Source organism: Hemicordylus capensis, chromosome 2, assembly GCF_027244095.1.
Source record: "Hemicordylus capensis ecotype Gifberg chromosome 2, rHemCap1.1.pri, whole genome shotgun sequence".
In the NCBI taxonomy this organism is placed as follows: domain Eukaryota; kingdom Metazoa; phylum Chordata; class Lepidosauria; order Squamata; family Cordylidae; genus Hemicordylus; species Hemicordylus capensis.
Genome location: NC_069658.1, coordinates 186,700,904 through 186,724,542, shown reverse-complemented (window position 1 = coordinate 186,724,542; position 23,639 = coordinate 186,700,904). Strand labels below are relative to the sequence as shown.

At 46.4% G+C, this 23,639-nt stretch overlaps 1 protein-coding gene across 3 annotated transcripts in view; it reads left to right on the top strand.

The window, feature by feature from the left end:
• The window catches only part of LOC128342368 (myoD family inhibitor domain-containing protein-like), a 31,417-nt gene extending 7,778 nt beyond the window's left edge, over positions 1-23,639 (top strand). For 2 of the 3 annotated variants that reach the window (XM_053289590.1, XM_053289591.1), the window contains exons 3-8: positions 443-661; positions 9,889-9,978; positions 10,320-10,426; positions 15,921-16,046; positions 17,353-17,583; positions 22,621-23,639. In XM_053289590.1, the coding sequence (XP_053145565.1) occupies positions 10,327-10,426; positions 15,921-16,046; positions 17,353-17,583; positions 22,621-22,892 (729 nt within the window). In that variant the 5' untranslated portion in view covers positions 443-661; positions 9,889-9,978; positions 10,320-10,326 and the 3' untranslated portion in view covers positions 22,893-23,639. Of the gene's footprint in view, positions 1-442; positions 662-9,888; positions 9,979-10,319; positions 10,427-15,920; positions 16,047-17,352; positions 17,584-19,509; positions 19,828-22,620 lie in introns of all 3 variants that reach the window. The other variant, XR_008314940.1, reaches the window with a different exon arrangement.

Genomic DNA, 23,639 nt, shown 5'->3' with positions numbered 1-23,639 from the left:
CTTGGGCTGGGGGAACCTCAGGTTCTGCATTATGCGTTAACCCAGCCCATAATCGAACCTGGAACCAGGACTGCAGTTGGAGATACTAGTCTTGAGGAGGCAGCACAAATCCTTCCCTCGCATACAGCAAGATGCAGGAGTGGGGTGGCCAAATGGGTTTCTCTGGGGTAGCCAATAGCTTATGGCAAATCTGTTCTGCACTCGGTTCTTCTCCAGATTTAGGTGCAGCTGCTTTTGGAGTGGGGACAACTGTTTTATCGCCGGCGCTTTGATTCAGCAGCATCTTGGGTGGAGCAGCTTACAGTTGGCATTCCACAGAGATAAACGGCTCTTTTCAACAGAACCACTCCCGCCTGCTCCCTGGACCCCGGCCCAGCCCAGCACCAAGGCAGGGGGATGGGAGTGGCTGCTCTGTGTGATCTGATATTGTTTCCCTCTCCAGCTCTCAGGCTGAGCTACAATCAGGATGTTATGACGACAGACGAGCCGGAGCATCAGCCAGTCCGGAATGGAGTGAGTGTGAAAGGCAGGCACCGGGGAGCCTGTGCCCAGCTGAAAGTGTGCATGGCTCGTGACAAGAGAGCGTGGCAAGTGGCCGTGGTGGTGGTGGAGGCGTGAAAAGGGAAGCCAGGGGCCATTCTGTGACCCGAGCCGTTTCCAGGTAAATTGGGACTGCATATCATAAGATAGTCTTGAAGACTTTGGTTATTATTTTTGTTGCTGCCGCCGTCGTGTCCAATTCTGTGTCATTTCTTACTGACACATGCCTGGAACACACCCTCTGCCTTGAAACCGGCAGTTAATTCCACAAGGCTCCGTGCATGTTTAGCTTTGGGGATGTAAGTCTGGAAGTTTGTGTGTTGTGGCGGAACATACTTTCCCATGCATTTATGCTTTACTGCGGTTGGATGTGTTTGCTGAAAAGGTGGCTAACCGAAGCATGTATGCGTTTTTGTGCACCTTCTTTTAAAGACCGATTGATTGATTGATTGGTGGCAGAGTCTATCTTGTGCAATACACATAGGGTCTTTGTATAGTGTATCCAGGGCTGGGTCAGGATATTCTGGTGCCTGAGGAAGACAATCCGAAAGAGCATTCCCTTGGGCCCAATCCAACAGAACATTATTTTGTGACAGCTTTGTTGGAATGAAGGGTCTCGTGCAGCTCCTGTACTTCCAGTAAGGCTTGTTGCTTCACGCAGGAGAATTTCCTAATAGATTGCCCCAGATCTGTCTCTCATGCTATCCCCTTTCATAGCACTCGAAATCTGCCCCCTGAGGTTTATATCGATTTAAGAGAGTCATTTATCTCGCCACACGGTTGGGCCACCTCTGCTTTTACTTTTGTTGCTGATCCAGGAGCAAGCCATCATCTTTCCCAGGAGCTGGTCTTTGAAAGAGTATCCTGGATGGGGTTCATTGCAAAGTGGCCTCAAAGACACTGTCAGTGGCCATTATGTTTAAACACAGTTATCTTGCTGCAGCAAATCCTGGCACATTGTACCCCTGGGACTGGAAAAACAAACATTACAGGAAGCATAATACACAACTGCAGGCCAGAAAAGAGGCCTTTATGCCCACATCCCAAATGTACTGCTGTTTTGGATAAATTGGAGGTCCCACTTAAAAAAAAAAAAAGATCCTACAATAAGCAATTAAAGCAAGAGTATTGGACACTGTTTACCTCCAAAATATCTTGATGGTATCTGAAAGCAGTGGTTTACTAGGAGCACATGAATGAGAATCTGCCAAGATAACAGATGGCTACTACTATAGCATACATGTTGCACAGATTTAATGTGAGCACAAGCTGTGTGTGTGTGTGTGTGTGTGTGTGTGTTGTTGTTGTTGTTGTTGTGCCAACCATCTGGCTAGTGGCTGGATGGACTGGCTAGAATGCACAAAGTGACAAGTGAGATAAAGATCAATTGGTTGATTGTGGCACAGACAATAGCCTACTGCATCACAATCATAAACTGGGTTATTCCATATCCCCGCCCAAAAGGATGGCAGTTACCTCGCGTCCACAAAATGAGGCATTCCAGCGCTGATCCTCAGTGAAAATAAAGCCACTGTCTACAATATTTTTTGAGATGGAAATACAGGAGCATTAACCACAATCCAAACTCAGTCATTCCAGGTAGAACAATCTACTTCAAAGTTGATGAGTCTTAAGTGGGACCGCTAAACACAGAAGTGAAAGCCAGTTAGTCTTTTACAGCCCAGTGCCATGTACACTGATTTGAAGCTAAATCCAATGGGAAGTTTAATCCCAAGTAAATATGAATAGGTTTGCCGTGTTAGACCAAAGAACTTTTAGCCTTCTACACACCTACTGCTCAGGAATTTCACACTGCTTCATACCTAACATATTTGCTGGGCTTCGTTCTGATTATCTGTTTGTTTTGTGATATGTTTATCCTGCCATTTCTCTAATGAGCTCAGGGGGGTGCAAGTGGTTCCCTCACTTTTTTCCTCACAACAACCCTGTTAGGTAGATGATGCCAAGAAAGAGCAGCTGGCCAAAGCTGAGCATCTTGGCTGTACGGGGACTTTAACCTTGGTCTTTCTAGTCATCTGACACCCTAACTATTACACCACCACGCTGTCCATTGCACTCTATAGCATCAGCAAAAAATCAGAAAACGGACAAGTCTCTGCCCTAAGCAACTTACAATCTAAAGTGGTAAAAGAACAAATATAGGCATTCTGGGCTGAAGGGTCAGTGACAGCAAGAGAGAATGATCAGGGTTTGAGGCGTTGTAGTTGTTAGAATTGTAGCAGAAATTCTACACTCTAGGTTCTTTCTAGGTAGAGGCCAACACCCTTTCCGTCCGATTCAAAGCACTTTATTATGTAATGAGATCCATGGTCGGGCCTTCACCTAACACATGCAGGAGATGGGTGAAGCACCCCACAAAATAGTGGTGACCTACTATATACTCATGCTTATCTTTATGTTAATATCTAGTTATACATAGGCTCTTGTAAACTGAGCATCCACCCCCTCAGAAGGATCAGCCATGATTCTAGACAAGATACCAGATTTCTGCTACAGTATCATGCCACTGGAGTGAGTATGTATGTATGTATGTATGTATTTCTGTAAACCCCATCTAGTAGCCCTGGGTGGTTTACAAACAACAACAATAATAATTTTAAAAATAACATTAGCCAAATGACGATTAAAACAATTAGAAATTAAAACAATCTAAAACAGCTTAAAACCAATGTAGAAACCAGTGATGGCTAGACTTAAAAAATAAGTTTTGAGTACTTGGTGGTGCCTGCCCCAAGGAGCTTACAATCTAAACCAGACCATGAGGCTATTCTCAGGAGCAGCCACGCTCAGGCTTAAGCAACCAAGCCTGGGCTTGGTGCCCGTGAGAACCACCAGGACCCGCATGGATTCTGGCAGTGCCAAACCCACCCATCTCCAGGATCGTGTGTCAGCAGCTCATGCTGACACGGACAGGCACCTAGAGCGCTTGTCCCTTGGGAGAATCCCCCAGTGCACTATGCTCAGCGTGTGGTGCCCTGCGGGATTCATGGAGGCTGGGACAAAGAGAGTCCTAGCCGGGAGCAGTGCAGAGAATCATCTGTGCTGCTCCCGGCAGTGCTAGTCACGTGGGCATGTGGCTTGCATGCCACCCAGGCTGCCAAGGGATGTCTGGGGGGAAGTTGGCTGAACCCTGCCTTTCCCCCACCCACCTCCCCAACTGCACACGTGTGCAGTTGTGTGGACAGCCCCCTTGGGAAGAAAACCATGCTGAGAAAAGCAAGAGTTGCGAGGGATGCACGTCAGATCTAGGGGGCGGGGCAGAGGTGTGAGGCGCAGCCCTTGAGGTGTGCAGCCTGGGTTATTTGAACCCGTTCACACAATGGTGGCTCTGCTGCCCCTGAGTTGCACATACCGAACACCTGATTACAGGCAGGAATGAGGATTATGGGGAGAAGCCAAAGTCCATGTGGAAAAGGTAGGATTCGAGGAGGGGTTTAAAGGAAGGGAGAGAGGTGGCACCCCACACACATGTTCTCGGAGGGAGTTCAAGGCACAGAGGGCAGAAAGTGCAGAGTCCTCATGCTATTCAGCTCCTTGTTTTCTTTGAGGCACTATGATGACAATTACTAAAGGGATCAGGAGACCTTCATTGGTTAATGGCGGTAGAACTTCAGGAGCAGAGGTTACTAACAGGGTAGACACACCTTGTTCTGAAAGAAAGACAAGCTTGCTAGTCTTTTCAGAAGAGCATCTGAGGGTTGGACTGGTTGGCTTTAACAGTTATGCCTATTGCCCTGGATGTGAAGACAAGCTCTGAAATGAAACAAGTAGCCAGCATTTTTCTGACTAAAGATGTTTTTAAGTCCTGCCCAACAGGCAAAAAAGCTAGCAGGTGAGCCGAGGCTTCCCCACTATTGAATTATTGCCAGCTGTGCAGTTTTTTAAAGGCACGGCACCCCTGCCAGAAAAAGAGTTGGCAGCCTCATGCCCACATTCCTAGTCGCCTCCATTGCTGCTCACTAAAACCATACTACTGTCCCTGCCCAAGAAGCCAGGCATCTGGGCTCCCTCCCAGGCCTCCCTAGGCTTTTGTTCCTGCTGTTTTGCCTTCCCCTGTTATTCTAGGCCCCCCCGCCCACGGGGTGGGAGGTTAATGGGCCTGTTGTTTCCTATTTCCCCCTCCCAGGGCTTTGAACTAACTGGGTTGGTTGGGAAGATGGGGGGAGCTCAGGAAGCCACAACCCAGCAGCAGCCTCACCTCGAAGCCCCTCGCGCCTTTCATCTCTGCACCAGCCCGGCTCCCTGCTATGCACGTACAACCTGATCTATAACCCAGTTAAACTGATACATAGGATACATCTAGCATAACTCCAACCGTAGGCGTGAATCCAAACACTTTGCCTTGATTGCAACTTGGCTGTTAATATTCACCACCACCTTCTTTTCTGGCTTCAGATCAGTGGTGGTATTGAGCCAGGCTGATCCATCCCAGCCAGATTCCTCCCCTCCAGACTTTCAGGGGCCGCTGACCTTTCCCTTCAAGGGACACCACTGTTTGGGGTGTCCAGTTTATCTCGCAGTCTGCCTCTGATGCAGCCACAAGGGATGCCTGTGGCCCTCTTCTCGTCTTGTCTCCTGCCTTCCAAGGTCAAGCAGAGTTCTTTATCATGATGCAGAGATGTTTGGATAGTTACGTTTTAGGAGAATTGTTTGGGGTGGATTCCCCTTTTTCTTTTTGTATTATGAGGATAGGCTGTTGCACTTGCATACCCATCATTCTGACCAAGTTTGAGACTCCTTATTGGAGACCCTGTTTATTGTTCCATAGGTGATCCATGAGCCACATAGGGTGGAGAGCTGGTCTTGCGGAGCGAGCATGAATTGTCCCATTTGCTAAGCAGGGTCCTCACAATACAAAAAGGGGGGGGGGACTTTGTTTGCATTTGGATGGATGTCTACATGTGAGCCTTGTCAGCTGTAAGATATCCTCCTTAGAGGATGGGGCTGAAGCTCAGTGGTAGAACTTCTACTTGCATTCAATCCCCAGATTCAACCCCTGGGTGCTTTCCAGACGGCAACTTAAAATTGCTTTGCTACGTATAGGGTTGGTGTGCCTTTGTACGATCTGGGTTTTGACACCCTCTTGCGTATGGGAACAGAAAGGTGCCATTCGCACAGCCACAGCCTATCTCAGATCTTATCTTGATGTTTCAGGTTTAAAGCATTGTATGTGTGTGATAAAACAGGAGCTGGTTTTTTTAGTTTCGAGGACAGTTTGCAAGCTTGCTGGATTTACTCAGAAGTAAATGATTTTGTTCAATGGGCTTCCTCCCAAGTAAGAGTGCATAGGATTTCAGCTGTATTTTTCCCCTCTGTGGTTTTTAGTATCTGTGTGTTTTATGATTATTGTTGTGGGTAACTGAAGACCCATCTCTTTCTTGGTTTAGGGAGACAGCTTGTGCGTCTATTTTGCTTTGATGCTCCATTCTCTGGCACAATGGTACCAGTAGTAGCAGCTGTACCAGGGGGAAAAATCACTTTTAAAAAATTACCTTTGCACAAATTCACTGGATGGGGGAAGAAGAGAGGAAAAGCTGTCATGTCACCCACCTCCTGCTGTCCCCTCAGCTCGGGAGGAAGTGGTGTAAAATCCGACAGCCAACGCTAACCGCCTTTGAAACATTAGGGTTTGCTATCAGATTTTATATCACTTATGTTGTGGGAAAATCCTCTGGAACCTTGCCCTCCTGTTTAATTCAGTCCCTTGCTTTCATCCTTCCATCAAGATCTGACAGAGAATGGGGTGTCTTACTGAACCAAAGAGGATTAGACCAGGTTCCCGCAATAGAACTCGTTGCCTGACAGAATTGAGTCAAATTCAATGAGGGGTTTGTGCTCAAATAAGCTTTTGTATTCATGATCATGAAGGCACAGTACAGGTCAAAAAGTCTGACAAGGACTGCGCCCCGAAGGTATGCAGTTGCTAGTTTATATAGAAAGCAAGCAAATCAGTAAATTCTTCAATACATGTCTTTGTAATTAAACAGATGTTCTCATGTGGTGCCAATTAGCCTTGGACATGAGTTACTGTTCAGCCTTTCTGCCCTCCCTACTCCTTAGCTTCTGGTGCCAGCTATGTTTCTTTTTCTGCTGAGAGGGGAATTTGTCCCATGTCCTTGGCTACACGCAGTATCTCTTGTCAGGCTCTGGTATTTGCTACCTCTTGGCTGAGGGGCCTCATATTCTTAAACAATCTAGCCTGAACCAAACTTTTGTACACTTATTTGTGAGCCTGGATTAAACATTTCTATATCACTTCCTCCCGTGCAGTCTGGAAAGCGCCCTAACATCTCCAGGTGGACCTGGGAAAGACTCCTGCCTGAAACCTTGGAGAGCCACTGCCAGTCCATGTAGACAACACTGAACTAGATGGACCAATAGTCTGGGTTGGCCTAAGGCAGCTTCCTATGTGTCACATCAGGCCCTTCCTGGACGGCCTTTACAATGACATGTCCATTACAATGTCCATTACAATGATATACAATGCAGAAGATCTTGTTTTGCCCAGGAGTTTAAAAAGGAAATATTGGGACTCAAACCTGCTAGGAAGCTACACTCACTGATCTGGAAGCTTTGTTTACTCAGATGAGATTTGTGGGGACTAGGATATGCAAAAGGTTCTCTGCACATACTCAGGGTCACCCTCCTCTTTGACATTTCACATGTACATGAGTCTTTCAAGGCCTTGAAAAGAGCTTCAGTCTTGGTGAACCTGTCACCATTGTTCTATTCCTTCCATGCTCGGATGCATGGGAGAGGAGAGCTGGTCTTGTGGTAGCAAGCATGACTTGTCCCCTTAGCTAAGCAAGGTCCACCCTAGTTGCATATGAATGGGAGACTAGAAGTGTGAGCACTGTAAGATATTCCCCTTAGGGGATGGAGCCGCAGAAGGTTTCAAGTTCCCTCCCTGGCATCTCCAAGATAGGGCTGAGAAAGATTCCTACCTGCAACCTTGGAGAAGCTGCTGCCAATCTGTGAAGACAAAACTGGATAGACCAATGGCCTGACTCCGTATGTGGCAGCTTGCTATGTTCCTATGCATGAGATGATGAAGACAAAAGTTAGCCTAGCAAAAAAGCCCACAAAAATTACTAACCAATTTTATTTTGACTAGCCTGTCTCCCAACACATACCTATGGTAGCCAATTGTGGTACATTGATGGCCTGAAGGAAGCGGGGATGGGGCAGTTCTATGTCTTCCCAATTACAAACATTTCTCTCTTAGGCTGCCTTGACATCATTCTTACTTCCTGGAGGTGAGTGGCTCTTTACAAGCCTGATACAACGATGGTAATACATTTATGAGAAAGGCGGTGATGGAAGGCCGTAGTGTAGAGAATAATAACACTGCTATACAACATAACTTGTATTCTATAAATACATACTGTATTTATTTAAAAGGTGATATTATAAATAAATATCTATAAATATTTATTTACCTGTACTTATATTTGTCCTATAAAATAACAAAAATTCTAAGTTTCTGTGATTGGGGTAGGCAGAAGGAAGAACAGGGTCTACTGATCTATCTCATCTGCAGTATATCAGCAAGAGTTTCTGACTCCCAATTGTATAACAAGAGGGCTTTTTGTAGGCTGCTGAAACAAAGGACAGTTGGGAGAAAACCAAGAGTGGATGTTTGTGTGAACGGACTGGGTACTTTGTTCTGAGACTGGAAACAAATTCCTGGGTTGATCATGTGTTCTGAGGTACCCTCTTCCTTTATTCTAAGGGTAGCTCCACACAATCACTCCCAATTTCAAATGCCAGGAATATGTCGGGTGAATCTCTGGAATCCGGTGTGGGAACCAGACTTGGGCACATTCAGAAGTCACACTGACAGCAATCATTTGAAGCTGCTCTCATACCTGCCGACATGTCCCTGTTTTCTCATCCAGGTGAATGGGAAAATAGGGACATGTTGGCAAGTATATGATCTAAATCTGTTCCCTGAGCTGCTCTCTGCACTTGGCTCCAGTTGATAGATGTAGCGGATTAAAGCCGTTGTCTCAGAGCAGCTCATGTGAGTGGGGGGAAATGCAGAATCATCCCTGGTGAGCTGCCTGGCTAGGCTTCTCCTAAATTAATCTATATTTCCAGTAGAATTAAAATGCTGCCGCCGCCACTCCTCTTATCAACAGAGCTTGAACCTCCCTGTGCTCAGGGTGGAATCCCAGGGGAAACTCTCTTTATTTTGCTATTGGATAAATACAAAAACCTTCCACATATAGGCTTACATGTGATGGGAAAACTGATAGCTGCTGAATGCTTGAGGATGCTTTTGTACCAGAGAAATCCCCTTTCAGCCCTCCCTTTTTCTTGAGTTAAAAACCAACTCTGAGAGGCTTGTAAAAAGAAAAGAAAAGAAATAGTTTTATACAATTATTACAGACTGTTTCCATCTGAGTCTTCTAACTTTCTTAGATACACTCAAAAATACTTAGTAGGTTACAAAAATAGGTTGTCTTAGGCACGCTTAAATGTTTATAGAGTCTTTTGCAACACCCTAGGTAGGGTAGTGTATCTTATTTTAATTATGTTGCAGGTAAACAATAATAGAATAGAATCAGGAATATGCAAAAGCACACACATACAAAGAAATATAAGTTTCTAATGCACAGTCTGACTAAACAAAATGTTCCCTATGCTGAATTCCCTTTTCCTTGAACTCACCCAATTCCTGAAGAGAATCAAACTTCCTGAAATCCTTCCTTTTAAGGATTTACAGAGTTATTCCATGAGAGAAAACGCCATCCTGGTTTTGACCACGAGGGAGCAAAACTCCATTGCCCCTCACTAAGCCTTTCTGCACACCCTTCTCTCCAACAAAGACCACCCTTCTTGTTCTCAGAATTCCCAGCAACCGCTCCCTAGGTCCCACCCACCTGGTGTACTGATTGGCTGCCCTAGAGTTCACCAGCCTGTCAGTCAAGACAAAGGTTCACTCCCTGTTAACTCTTTAGGGGGAGAAGAGGCTGATCACTTCAAAAGACTTCTGGGTTCTAGAGAGAGAAAGGAAAAGTAGATCCCACAAATCTCAAATCTGCTCACTCCTGGTCTCTAGCATTTTTTCAAGATAGCACTAAGAACTTGCTGGACATCCTTTTATGTCACCTGGATGTCATGTTAAATCTCTGGTTGGAACGGTGGATGGCACTAAGAACGTACATGGCATCCTTTAATGTCATTTGAACACCCTGTTAAATTTCCCATTAGAATTTGCACTGAAGTTGGAATAAATTACAATCTGGACGAACCCTGTTTGAAGTACTTAAGATAGGTCAGCATAATTATCCTTATTTGCTCTTTCTGTTTCTGTCTTATCAGGGAGGAAAGCACTCGTCCTTGCATACAGAGGCTGAAAGTGGTGCTCAGGTCATCCTGTTCCAGCTGCATTCTAATACACAGTCACAACTGGTAAGAGTTTCACAACTGGTGAGAATTTACAATGGAAGGGGGAGGAAATGGAGCAGGAGGGGGAGGGGAGGGGGGAGGGGAGAGAGAATGAATGAATGAATGAATGAGCGAATGAACAGACAATGGCTGACACTGAGCCAAAGCTGCACAACTTCAGCCCTCCATCTTTTTGGACTACAACTCCCATCACCCCCAGCCACAGTAAGCCAATAGTCAGGGATTATGGGAGTTGTAGTCCAAGCATATGCAGGAGAACTGAAGTTGAGCAGCCCTGAGAGCAAAAACCAGTCTGAGGAAAGACTCTCACTCCACCTTTCCCCCTCTCCTCTCCATATTTCTAGTTCCCAGATGTCAGCTGTCAATTTGGACATACCTGATCAGACTGATGGAACAAATACAGGATCCAGAAGAAACACTGTGGATGCTACTAGCATTGCTCCAGATTCAGGTAAGAAATTTAACGACCTTGTTCAGTGTAAATTCTTCTGGACTTAATGGATTGTTCAGACTCTGTTCCTTCATGTCCATCTGTGTCATGCTCTCCTGGGGTGTGTAGTTCTCACCGACCACAGCAAGCGATATATCCCCGTTATGAACTATGGGGAATGGTTCAGCAGGCCTTACTTCAGAAGGAGCAGGGCTGGCTGAAGACACTCTACCCTGCCAAGTGGCTGCCCCACACTATAAGCGCTGCCAGTGGACCAGAATAAAGAGGAGTTTGGCTGAGGGGTTTTTATTTGCTTTTGGACTAGTCTCTAACAAAGCAAGGAGTGAGGCCATGGTTGTTGTCGTTGTCATTTAAATACCTGTACACGGTAGGTGAATGGACAACTCTTCCAACCCTGGGATCTGCCCCTGATCCTGGCAAAAACTGCTGGGTCTAACCAGCTGACCCAGTAAATAAACACTAGCCTCCACTCCTGGGCCTACCATGAATTTCCATCCTCCGATGCCACCCAGATGCCAGAATTGTTTATTTCCAGAGTTGGCAACCCTCTGCACAATCCAAGAGACGACCTCCAGGATCTCTTGCACAGGATTGCAGGCAGTGTTCTCTCTCATTTTTTTCTTCGGTGTGTGGAATGAGTTTTGATCTGGGTGGCAGTATCAAGGCAGTGGGCGTGCATGTGCCTTCAGAGAGGGACCTTCCTGATTCAACCTGAGTGGGATCTAAAATGAACTGAGCAGAGATTTAAAAACTTGTGAGGACATGTGCTTGTGCACACCTTAGAGGGAGCACTGATTGCTGGGTGCAGTTCTTGGCTCACACATCTTGCTTCACCGATGCCCTTAAAACACGGCTGCTTCCCAAAAGTGCTTGAGTGGCTGAGGCAGTGAGCACAGGGGTGCTAGCAGGTTTCGGTATCAGGGTCAGCATTGTTGGGCAGCTGCCGAGGGCCCAGGCTCACTGCTGATCCCTGAGGGATCAGGGATATGCTTGTCATAGCCTTGGGGTGGGGGGGGTGGCGGGGTGGGAAAGCCACTCTTTGGGGACCTACTCAGGTGGGAGGGACCCATGGACGCCAGTTTGCTGAGGGCTGCCTGAAACCTGGAGCTGGCCCTGTGGTGTAATGTGCAAAGTGTTAATTGCTCTGCTCCAGTACTGGGCAGGAGGAGTAAACAGCCTCTGAAAAGGGGGCGGGGAGGGAGAACCTCAAGAAAAAATGTGTTTTTTAAATCAGATGTTGGGGTCACAGCTCCAAAGGTAATGGATTTCGCAGTGATGTCACACAGAAGATTTCATTTATTTTATTTTTAAAATTTGTATACTGCCTTTCCTGGAACCTCAAGATGATGTACAGCACAAAACCAAAGATGGGTTGAAAGTTAATAAAAATAAAACCATACAAGAATAAAAGAAAAATGTCAGTCGAGATTAAAGCAAATGATCAAAAAGGCAATACTTCTGACTAAGAGACGGATCTCAGTTAGCAAATCCGTCTGAATGAGGAGCAAGGTCTTTAGGTGGTGCAAAAGACTGGGAGGGTTTGAATATCCCTACAAAAGACATCAAGTGTGGGGACAATCTCTGAGCAGGCCCTGTCCCACACGCATGACAACTAAGCTACTGCTAGTGCTGGCACATGGAGCAGGGACACACCCCCAAACACCCCCCCCCCAACACACACACAATGGTCTTGTAGGGCTGACCTTGTTCCATTACCTCAGAGACATTTTATTTATTTATATATTGATATCTATGTAAACCACTTTGGGAACCTTTTGTTGAAAAGCAGGATATAAATATTCATTGTATTCGTAGAGAGGCTGCCCTATCGTGTGGCAAGGTGGGATGGCTGTCTCAGGGGGCAAATTTTTCATGCTATTACATTTTTAGGAGCAGAGTAGGAGATGGACAAATTTGCCCCATACAAGCCACCAAGAAAGTCCTTCTGCATGGACCACATTGAAATGAATAGGAGTGGCCCTAGAGCATGGTATCCAACCGGGGCAGCCTTTTCATGAGGCATGGTGAGATGGTTGCCTCAGGAACAGACTATTGGGGCAGCAGCCGGATGGCAAGATGACCCCTGTTGTTGCCATTGGAGAAGCTCTTCAGAGATGCTCTGACTCTTGCAAGGCATGCCTCTACCCACACCCCTTGCCAAGTTTTCAAGAAGCACACAGAGAGGAGGCTGCTGGCAACCTTTCCTCCCCCTCCCTCCCCACACCACTTTCAAAGACTGCAAGGGCTAGTTTTGAAAGGGGGCTAGCCCCTGCCAGGGTCATGGGGCAAGGCAGCATGGGGTGCCTTGCCCCCCCCTCCCCGCCCCAGTGCTACCATATCCTGAGTCACTCCTAATCTCTACCTTTCCCAGAAGATTGTGTCTGGTGTTCATTAGGGGAGTGGGTGGGTGAGGTTGGCACCAAGGGCGTAGCAAGGTTGGAGTGGGCCCAGAGACAAGATTTTAAAATATCCCCCCCCCCACTGAAGCTCAGCGCATGAAGTAAAGAAATCTAAAAATCTTAAATGGGGCTGAACAGTGGTAACAAAAAGCATATACATCTACATCTACATCTATAAAACCTATGTGCCACAATAGAACATCATCCTAAATTATTTTTTTAAAGGTTTTGTAAATTGTGGATGACGCAAGTCATTTAATGGTACTAGAGAAGGACATGCTGTTCTGGTAGCTCCAGGTCTGATAGCTCACATCAGTTTTGGAGGATGGATCCAACTGAAGGAAGCCCAGGCGGGTGCGTGGCTGGGGGAGTCAGTCATATGACTTGCCTCTGGGGGGGGGCCCAAGGCAGTGAGCCCCAGACAACTGTCTCCCCTTGCCCTATTATAGCTACGCCCCTGGGTGGCACTATTTGGATTTTCTGCCTTTGGCAACAATCTGTTTTTCAGGCCAGGCTAGTGTGCTGAGTGGAAGGGTTGTGTATGCAGAGGCATGAACCACTATTCCCGGCAATTATGTTTCATGTTCTAAGTGCTGGGAAACAGTGATTTTGCTGGAGGCACGAAGGGATGGCTGCCCCTCTCTTTACGGAAAAACACAGTATCCATACTGTACAGTGACTGCAAATTCCTCAAACTGCTTAGGGGTAATGCTCTTGAAGCCAGTGGAACTAATCTGTAGTAAGTGGTTTGAAGATTTAAATCCAGGATTTGTCATTTGTTGAGACTCATGCAGCAGCAACTCTCTATAAAGAAGCCTGAAATCCTAATTAATGAACATTAATTCAAAGTAAGCAATTAGACTCCCATGAAGTGCCTTTTAATTTGATTTGTTGTTATTGCTTGTATTATTCCGTACATGAGGAGTTGGGGCTAATAATCTCTTTGCATTATTCATATAAAATGATGAAAGCTATTCTTTTAAATTTTGCATGCTATCAGTAAGCCACAGTTTTCCAAAAAGAGTTGGAATGTGGAAGAGAAGCTGCAGAAGGACTAGGTAGGGAGTTGAATTAGCCCTTGAAAGGGTGAGTTGTGCATTTCTAAAAGAGAGGTATTGTTTGGACCAGAAACAAGGCTGGCCATGATATTTTGGTGCTGGGGCTGGTACCTCTAAATGGCACCTTTATCCCACTTATTCGTGTAGGGAATAATCCACCAGAAAGCAATCTTGCCCTATTCCTGTTTATTTCAATAGAGCATGCATAGGAGGACTGCCTAATCCATTGTACTTCCTGATTCAGATCTGTTTGTCTCTCTCCCAACCAGCTCCCATGTGCTGGCATTAAGTCAGTAGCAGCTCAAGACCTCTGTGCACCTGAGGCAGGGCGGCCAATCCCGCCTCCTTGTGAGTGCACCCTCCTCCTCCCCCTCTTGCCCTTTCCCCCCCACCCCCAAAGCAGGGGAGCAGGAGAGGGCATCTAACTGGAGCTAGCTAAACTAGAAGCAGCGTTGGGTCTACAAGGGAGTCCGTGCTGTTGCTCTTCAGGAGATCGGATGAGGGATTAGCAGCTGTGCTGCTTGCTATATGAGTTGGCTTGCTTAAGATGCTCTGCCTTAAGGTTTGCAAAGAAAACGCTGTTACGCCAGTGCCATCAGCTCCACTGCCCTTGTGCAGGGAAACAGCTGCTGTAACGAGGTCCCCATGAGAACTTCTCTTTGTTCGAGTGAGCAATCCTTCACCTTGCCTCAACCCCTTGTAGGGCTGACCTTGTTCCATGACTTCAGAGGCAACTCTATCATGTGGCAAGGTGAGGTGGCTGTCACCGGTGGCAAAACGTTAGTGCTCTTAATTTTTTAGAAGCATTGTAGGAGATGGACAGATTTGCCCCATTCAACCCACCAGGGTTTTGGTGTGTTTGCAAGTGTCTTTTTACAACGGTATCTTCAACTGCAGATTTCAACATGAATGTTTTGCTGATTGAATGTAGCACCACAGAAATGTATATTTCATTTTCAGCTAGAACATGGTTCTCTTCCAAGTGGTGGGAGCGAGAGTAAGAGCTGTGCTGGACAGAATCCCGGATGGGTATGGCAGAGGTGTGGCACCTGGCATGGGCACATCTGCTACATCATCTCTCTAAGCCTTAGGCCATCAAAGGAAACAGAGCCACTCTCTTCTTCAATTTGTGTGTGCCCCAAGTGTCAGGCTTCTGGGTAGGCAAGGAGATTTCCATGGAGCTGACACAATCCCCAGCAAGAGTCCAAGGCCTGCTCTTGAATTGACCAAAGATGTAAATCACAAACAAGCTGTGTGTTTTAAGAGCATTTGCTTTGACTATTTGTGTATGCTTCATCATAATAACTAGAAATGGATAATCACATGGTTTAAAATATAGGGAGTGGGGTTTACTCGAACCTAAATAGTGGTGCCTATTCATTCCAGGACTTTGGAATCCAGATGAGAGCACTTACATGGTGCAGACCATATGCACAACATAAGGCCTGCACAACACAAGGCCCGGGGTAGTGTGTGCATGGAACCGGCACCTGCTAGTTTGAAGGCTGGGGGGATAACTTTAAGGACTGGGGAGAGTGCACTTCCCCACCACCACCACATTTCCCCCCGCCGGCACTCTCTTTAAAAATGGTCTGGCGGGGTGATAGCATATCTCCCTGCCGCCCCGTTGCCTCCTTGGACCAGAAATGACCAGAAGTACCCGACACGCACATCCCCCTCAAATCGGCAGGTGCCAGTTCAGTGCACACCACTACATCATTTACCTTTACTCCCAATGTCCCTAATGGTCATTGAGATAGTGCAAAAGGTCAATGTCACTGGAACTCCATCTGCAACAAAAACTGCGGTCCCTTGACAGAGGGAAAATATCCACAAATAGCTAATAATTGCTTTCATGTTAATTAAACTGAATGTGATAATGCGCTAGAAAATTGGCCGAAGCCCTTGCACACTATGGTTGGTTCTGACCCACCTGAACGTTTGAGTTGTGCATCCCTGGCTTAGACGAAGCCAAATGCCCATAAGAAAAGAAAGCCAAGTGTCAATTTGAATGTTATTCCTTCTTGCTACTTCCAGAGCACGAGGAATCCTTTGGAAACAACCATTTCACTGAAAGCCAGAGGTATCTGCCTGAGCAGCTTAATTCCAGTGAAGATTTGTCCCTCTTCCCTTCCACCCAGCTAGCGGAGAAAGTTGTAAATGGTAAGATCAATAAAATGGTGGTGGTAGTGGTGTGTGTGTGTGTGTGTGTGTGTGTGTGTGTGTGTGTGTGTGTGTGTGTGTAGTCCATAGGTAATGTGAGCAAATGAAGCCAAGATTTCTATTTAGGAAGTCTTGGTTGTTGGGTTATTTTATGGCAGTGATCTGCAGTGCCCTACTGGCCCATTATTTATTTACTAGAGACTTGCAGCCAAAGATGTGATGGATTCTTAGACTTGGAAACAACCACTTGCTTGTGCCTGGTTGCTAGTGACAAGCACCTCCTCCAGGCAACGAGGCAGGAACCTTTTTGTAAATAGGTAAAGAGATTTTTATTTTCCTTCTTTCAGACCATTGGTATGAAACCTGCATTGTATGCTAGTGGTGAGCTAACAAAAATTTGTGTAGGTTTGTAAATGTTGTGGACTTCTTTTCAAGACGATCTAAAGTCAATGAAATTCACCCCTCCTCAAGCCTTTTTTCCAAGGTGCAGAGGGCTCTTCTAGATGGTAATGAAGCCACCTAATGGCACAATGGAGAAGTAACTTGCCTAGGGATCAAGAGGTTGCTGGTTTGAATGCTCACTGGTATGCTTCCCAGACAATGGGAAACACCTATATCGGGCAGCAGTGATATAGGAAGATGCTGAAAGGCATCATCTCATACTGCGTGGGAGATGGCAATGGTAAACCCCTCCTGTATTCTACCAAAGAAAAAACACAGGGCTCTGTGGTCGCCAGCAGTCGATACCGATTCGACGGCACAACTTTAGATGGTGATAAGCAGCACTTTGAAAAGAGCTTGCAAGTAAATGGAAAGTGAGAGCTTACTCAGCAAACAGTCTCACAGATTCCCATCAGATCTCACGGGCAGGTCTCATGGCTAGCAGGGACCTTGTGTGATTTCTGCAGCGCCACCAGCTGGCCAGCTCCTGCTTTTAGTGACTAACCCATCACTTTTCAATACACTGTACTTTTCTGACAAAGTAATGGGGAAAGGGAGATTATATGAGAATATTCAGATCTGGGACTGAGCAAAGAGGCCTGCAACCTTCGTGCCCAGTTTGGCCCTTAGGCCTCAATAGCTGATGTCGTGTGTAGGATCTAGACTTTGGCTTGGTACTGGTGCACAGCAAATCTGCTTTTTTTCACCCCATGCCTTGATTGTACTTTTAGAAGTGTTGCATGGGGTTAAGGCATCTTGTGGCACCTTAAAGACGAGCACATTGATTGTGGCATCAGCTTTTGTGGATTAGAACCCACTTTGGATGCCGAACTGGGCTTTCAGATGCTGTCTCATTCCTTTGCAGAGGTCCCTCATTCAACCAAGACGGGCATCGCCAGCTCCCATTTCAGTCAGGGGAAGGCCCCCCTCCCTCATGCTTACACCAATGGCTGTGGGGCTCCCCAAGCTTCTGTGAGGCAGCAGCCGCACGTTTCAGGGAAGCGGCGCATTGGCTCCACCACCTCCGTCTGCACCAACCGCAGTAAGAAGAGTTGCAAGTCAACGGCTTCTCAGATCCAGGAAGTGGCCGGAGACGGTGAGTGCGTGTGGGGAGAAGATGTCCTGGGACTGAGATAGCTTAGGGCAGGAGGTGAGTGGGTGAGGGGTTGAAGGATTAACCTTGGGAATGGGGAGAAAGGCTCAGAATCTGTCAAGTCGGGTCTTCCCGATTTGAAGACCCGGGGTCTTGCAATCTCCTGGGTCCTGACCTGGAAGCATGATTAGAGAATCAGACCTGCAGGAGGGCTCTGAAAGGAGACGCAGACAAGAAGGCCTGGGGTAGGCTTAGGCATCTGTTGGTGTCCAGGGGGCTTCTTATTTATCTGATCACAAGGACACCTCCCTCTTTCCTCCGCTGCTTTCTTCCGTGCATGCCAAGACGCGGGCACATCTGTCCTCCTGCATGTGAACAGCAATAAAGGCTTGGGCAGAGCTCTCCCCTCCGATCAGTTGCTCATTCCGAAGCACAAACAAAGATGGCTCCTGTCTCCCTGCCTGGGGATATGGACTGCAACAGGGGCTCTGTTGTAGTTCTCAGATTCTCTACCTAAGGGCAGGGAGTGAAGGACACACAAGGTGCATCTTATGAGGCCCCAAGATTCAGGCCAGCAACTGATTTTTTTTTTTGGAACAGTGGCCAGTTTTTGAGCTTGGCAAAAGCCACTCACTGTCTCACTGCAGCACTAGCTGAGATGTGGGCAAAGAGCAACAGAAGCTTGGGCAGAGACTTCGCCTCATTATGCATTCTGAGAAAAAGACTCTTTAAAGCGTAGCCAATTCATATTGGGAAGGGAGGGGTTAAAAAGCAGGTACTACTTACATGGGGAACATTAAAAAAAAATGCAGCCCCCCTCTTTGTGATCTGAAGTGGTGCACTCCCCAAGGACTGTGCCACATGACTGTACTGAATGTTTAGACCAGCTCTTAGCTAGCTGTTGTTTGGTGTGCACCAGACATTCCCATCTGTATCCATTTTCTTATCTCTGGGCAAAGACAGATGTAATATAAAAAGAGGACTTTAAGTGCATCCTTCAGGCACAATATGAGCCTGACTTCCTCCCAGCTTTACAACTGGAATAATACTGACTCCTGAATACTGATTCAGTACAAATACTGAATTCTTTTTTCTTTTTTCAAATTCAATTTTTATTGATTTTAACAATAGTAATATTATCATTAACAAATAAACAAAAGTGGACTTCCCGCACAGAATTCAGTACAAATTAAGCTCAAATACTCTTCAAGAATCAGTCTGTCTTCTCCATGATTCAAGCATGTTGTCCGAACTTTTTACATTTCCCCCCAGTTTTTACATTTCTGCATTTAAATCATTTTATTGCCCTTTTATTTTCTTTTTCTTTTCCCTTTTAAAAACCCTACCAAGCTACTTAAAAATAGCTAAGAGTAGATGTCAGGAAGAGGTGGTTTCATGACATCACAAGTGCCAGCCAATCAGCCCTGTCCATAGCTGACTTGTGGTGCAAATTTGCATAGCTGGTATTTTCAGAGCTTCACCAAGGTGCTTTCCAGTTAGCTGCTCAACAACAGCAAAATGCCTTCGGTCGGGCAAGTCGCATTGAAAACATAAACAGCAGGGGGAGCAGCCTCACGGAAACTAACAACTCGAAAAACCAGCAACTTCCTTATGCCGGATATCCAACGTCCTAGCCCTATATTGCAGTGATTAAATCCGGGACAAGGCATTGCAATGTGAATGGCACCCTGCTGTCCGCGTAGGGACTGTCATGACGCAGGAAGTATGGAAGCACACTTCCGAGATCCAACGTGACCCCTTGCAGGGTCTAATCTGGAAAGCACCCTGAAGAGGCACCCTGAAAAGTTTGTTTGGATTAAATGCTGTGGGTGGTGCTTCCAAATCCTACCTGCACACACACACTCACTCTACCACCACCACCACACTGTAAACATGTCTGTGTTTTCATCTTCTCATTCCTTTCCACAGAGCTGTGTGCCACTCTCCTCTTGGCCTGTCTCTTCTGCCGTGTTTCTGACTTCCTGCCTCTTCTGTCGGGGTCATTCTGTTCCTGCCCCTCAGTGCCAGCCTGTGGCTCCAAGCTTCTAGGCATTTGCTCTGACTCCCATTGTTGTTACTGCTGCTGCTGCTGTGGGCCTGAGGGGGCAGCCATGGATTTATGCTACCAGACTGGCGATTGTCTAGAACTTGCGTTAGAAGTGTCTGAGCTGTGCTATCACTAACTAACACCTGGCTCCCAAGGAGACATCCTACTAACCCTAACTTCCTTCTGAGAACTTGTGGCAGGTGAGCAATGTTGGGGTTGACTTGGGCCAGAGTTTATGCATTGTTGTCCATGCAGGCTCTGTTTATTTGCAATTCTTTGAATGGCTGAGCTGGGTTTTTATATTTAGCATCCAGATTGATGCTACTTCAGGGTCAGCCCCAGAGGGTGGTGAAGTAACCAGGACCCCAAGATCACCAAAGGACCCATACTCACAGAAGAGCCCTCTCAGCCCTCAGAGAGCCAGTGTGGGATAGTGGTTAGAGTGCTGGACTAGAATCAGGGAGACTTGAATTCATATCCCCATTCAGCCATGAAACTCTCTGGGTGACTCTGGGCCAGTCACTTATCTCTCAGCCTAACCTAGCTCAAAGGGTTGTTGTGAGAATAACAGAGGCGTATCTAGGGGAAATAGCGCCTAGGGCAAGCACTGAAATTGCGCCCCCTGTCCAAACATCTGACACCCATCTTTCAGATAACTTTACCATAATATCAGCTGAAAAATACAAGTCAAGCCCGTTAATCTTTTAATATTTCAAAAAATATTTAGCAGTGGACGTAGCCAGACCAAAAAATGCTGGGAAACTATAAATTTCAGTATGCTAGGGCTCATGAAATACCCAAAAACTCTGTGGAGGTGTACTTGGAAAACTAAACAGAAGTGCCTGTCTAATTCTCTTCTATGCATTGTAGCATCACTATTACATAAGTTTTAAAAATAAATGGAGAATTTGATTTTTCCCAGATACTCTGAAAATAATTAAAGTAAACTGTGTCACTGCTTGGAATATATTCTAGTATTTCAGAAGGACAGTTAAAATGAGAGAAAGAGAGCAATAAACTCCCAGTGGGCCTTAATACTAAGGATTTCACACTGATTCAAAGACAAACTCACCATTAATAGCCATATTATTAAGACATCACATTTAACTCACTTATCACAAGAAGCAAAGTAAGAGCAAATGAATACAATCCTAGCTCATAAGCTTCAGCTCAGTATTCACAAGCCCTGATTCTCTGTACTTAGTGCCAAACTAAATATGTGTACAGTGACATATTATATATATTTTTAAAGAAATTACCTGCAGCCCCTTCAGGGGGTCTTCTTAAAGGCCATGTGTAGGGGGTCTGCAAAGGTTCCCCCTCCCCCTGCTGGCCTCTAGGGCCTCGCAGGGACCATTTGATTATGTGCGGTGGCTGTTTTTTTTTAAAAAAATTAAATGGCCACTGAAAACAAAATGGCCACTGCGCATGCTTAAATGGCCTCTGCAAGGCCTGGCATGGCCTAGGGCCTCACAGAGGCCATTTGAGCATGTGTGGTGGCCATTTTGTTTTCAGCAGCCATTTTTTAATATATATTTTTTAGTTTTTAAGAATGGCGCCCCCCTTCAAGTGGCGCGCAGGGCACATGCCCTGCCTGCCCCACCCTAGATATGCCCCTGGAGAATAAGCCTAGCCATGTCCACTGCTCTGGACCTTGAAGGAAGAATGAGTAAATGTAGTACATAAATGAATAATAAATAAATGCCACCTCAGCCATGAAACTCACTGAGGCTATTCTCACGATGGAGGAAAACTGGGCTAAAGAAGCCCAGCCCTGTTTTTCCCCATCGTGAGAACCAGTGGGCACAAGGGCAAGCCTGGTGATTCTCTGGTGGCTAGACTGCTGGCCCACCAAGAATAACCTTCATGAGAGCCCCGCAAATCCTGAAGCTAGCAGCCCTTGTACTTGACATCTGCAACCCTCCTCATTTTGTGAAGTGGAATCCCATGGTTAAAGCTGATCTGCTTCTTGGTTGTGTTGGCTTTTCTTCCAGTCCATTTCATCCCAAAACGAAGCATTTATTTCTTCAGTTCCTAAAGTGCATCACAGGGTTCTTACAGGAAGAAAGCTTTGCAGGAGCTGAGCTGCTGGATCAGATTGGGTGTCCTCTGCAAGAACTCAGCTTCTCTCTGCAGATTAAGATGCATAAGCAAGGCCTTGCAAGGCAGCTGTTTGTAAGTGGGGTGTAGGTTACACAAACTGCTCATCAGTTGATAAAACTATTCCTGGGCTTCAGAGTACAGAATGGCATGACTGAATGCTTCCCTATATGTTTAAAAACACAACCACCCTTCTCACACACAGAAAACAAGCCTGTCAGGGGGAAGCCTAGACTTGAGCCTTTCTCCCTGATATGCTAGCTTTCTCTGTGTAAGGACGGCTTTGTGTGACAGCATTTTATTTACTTGAACTAATTTGCTTTCCCTTCTTCCTCCAGGAAGTTCAGAGTAATGTCTATGGTTCTTCTCTGCCCAACCTTTTATTCTCAAAACGGCCTTGTGACATAACCCAGGCAGAGAGAGAGAGAGAGAGAGAGAGAGAGAGAGAGAGAGAGAGAGAGAGGACCAACATGGTGGCTCTCATCCAATCATGTGGTATTCCCCCATCTGCAGATCTGCAGTGGTATAGTCCAGGAGCAGTCAGAACTCGTGATGCACTGTTAGGGCTGCCAGCTCTCATTGACGCTATTCCTGGAGATGAGATTCCCCCTGCCCCACCGCCAACATTTGCACAGTATCAAAGCATTACGATCTCCAAGATGGCTTTCAAGAGTCACCTGCTGGAGATTGAGGCCAATTCCTCAAGACTCCAGGCCATTTGGAGGAAGGCTGGCAACCCTATGAGGTATTTGTTTGCAGGGCCTCTCTGAGTTAGAATCTGAATCTACAAACCTCACTATAGCAGAGGGTAGGGTGTGGATGCCTAGTAATTTGGGGGTGTTCTGGACCCTGGATCGCCTCCTCCTTCATCTTCTTTCTCTCACCTTCCCCAGACCGCTGTGCACACTGTGCCCTCGCCTGCCTCTTCTGTGAGTTCATGTCCCTCTGCTCACTTGCCCTGGACTGTGGGGGCTGTGGAGGCTGCCTGGAGGTTTGCTGCCGTGGGGATGGAGGGGAGTCCCTGGCGGAGAGCTGCTGTGGGGAAGCAGGCCCGGGGAATTGCCCCTGCTGCGGGTTAGGCTGTGGGATGCTGCAGGATTGCTGCAGTTCCTCTGACTGCCTTGAGATCTGCCTGGAGTGCTGCTCTCTCTGCTTCCCAGCCTGAATTCAGGGACTTGGACACAGCGCCCATGTAACCTCCTCAGACTGTACTGGGTCTGTGTGTCCCTTTAAAAAAATCCTTTCTCCAAATGGCCAAGCGGACTATCGGCAAAGTAGTGGACTATTTCATCCACCTTCACTATGACTCTATCTACTGTGACATCATCAGACAAGCTCCTCCCTCCTTTCTGATGTCATCAAAATAGGCAGAATGTATTCCTGCATGCACACAGAGCTGTTGGGTGGTGGTTTTCTATCTATGAGATGAGGTCTGCTTACAGTGTTTCAATGGTGCGACGTCTCACCCACACAGTGTGACAGATTTAGCTGAATTTACGCTGCAGATAAGTTAAATTCCACTCCTGTTCTGAAATGTACTTAGATCAAGCCCTTCCCCCACCCCTGCTAGTGTGATGTCACAAAACTGTCCATGCCATGCAGCTATCAAAAGATGTCACCAAAGCGCAAGGCTATAGGCAGGTTCATTTTTCTTAAAACTGTGATGAAAGAACTTTTACGCTGCTGCTGTGATGTCTCTGGATGGACCAAAGCAGAAGAATCTGCTTCAATGCCTCAGAGCCAAAGAAACTCCTCTTCTTCTGAAATGAGGGAGAGACTCTGGGTGCACCCCAGTGGTTGATCTCATAGGCTCCTGCTTGGAGTTTCTTGTGTGGTTATTTCTTTGTGCCTGGAAATATTTTGTGTTGCTCAGAATGACTGATGGTAAAATAAATTAAAGGAATGAAATTGA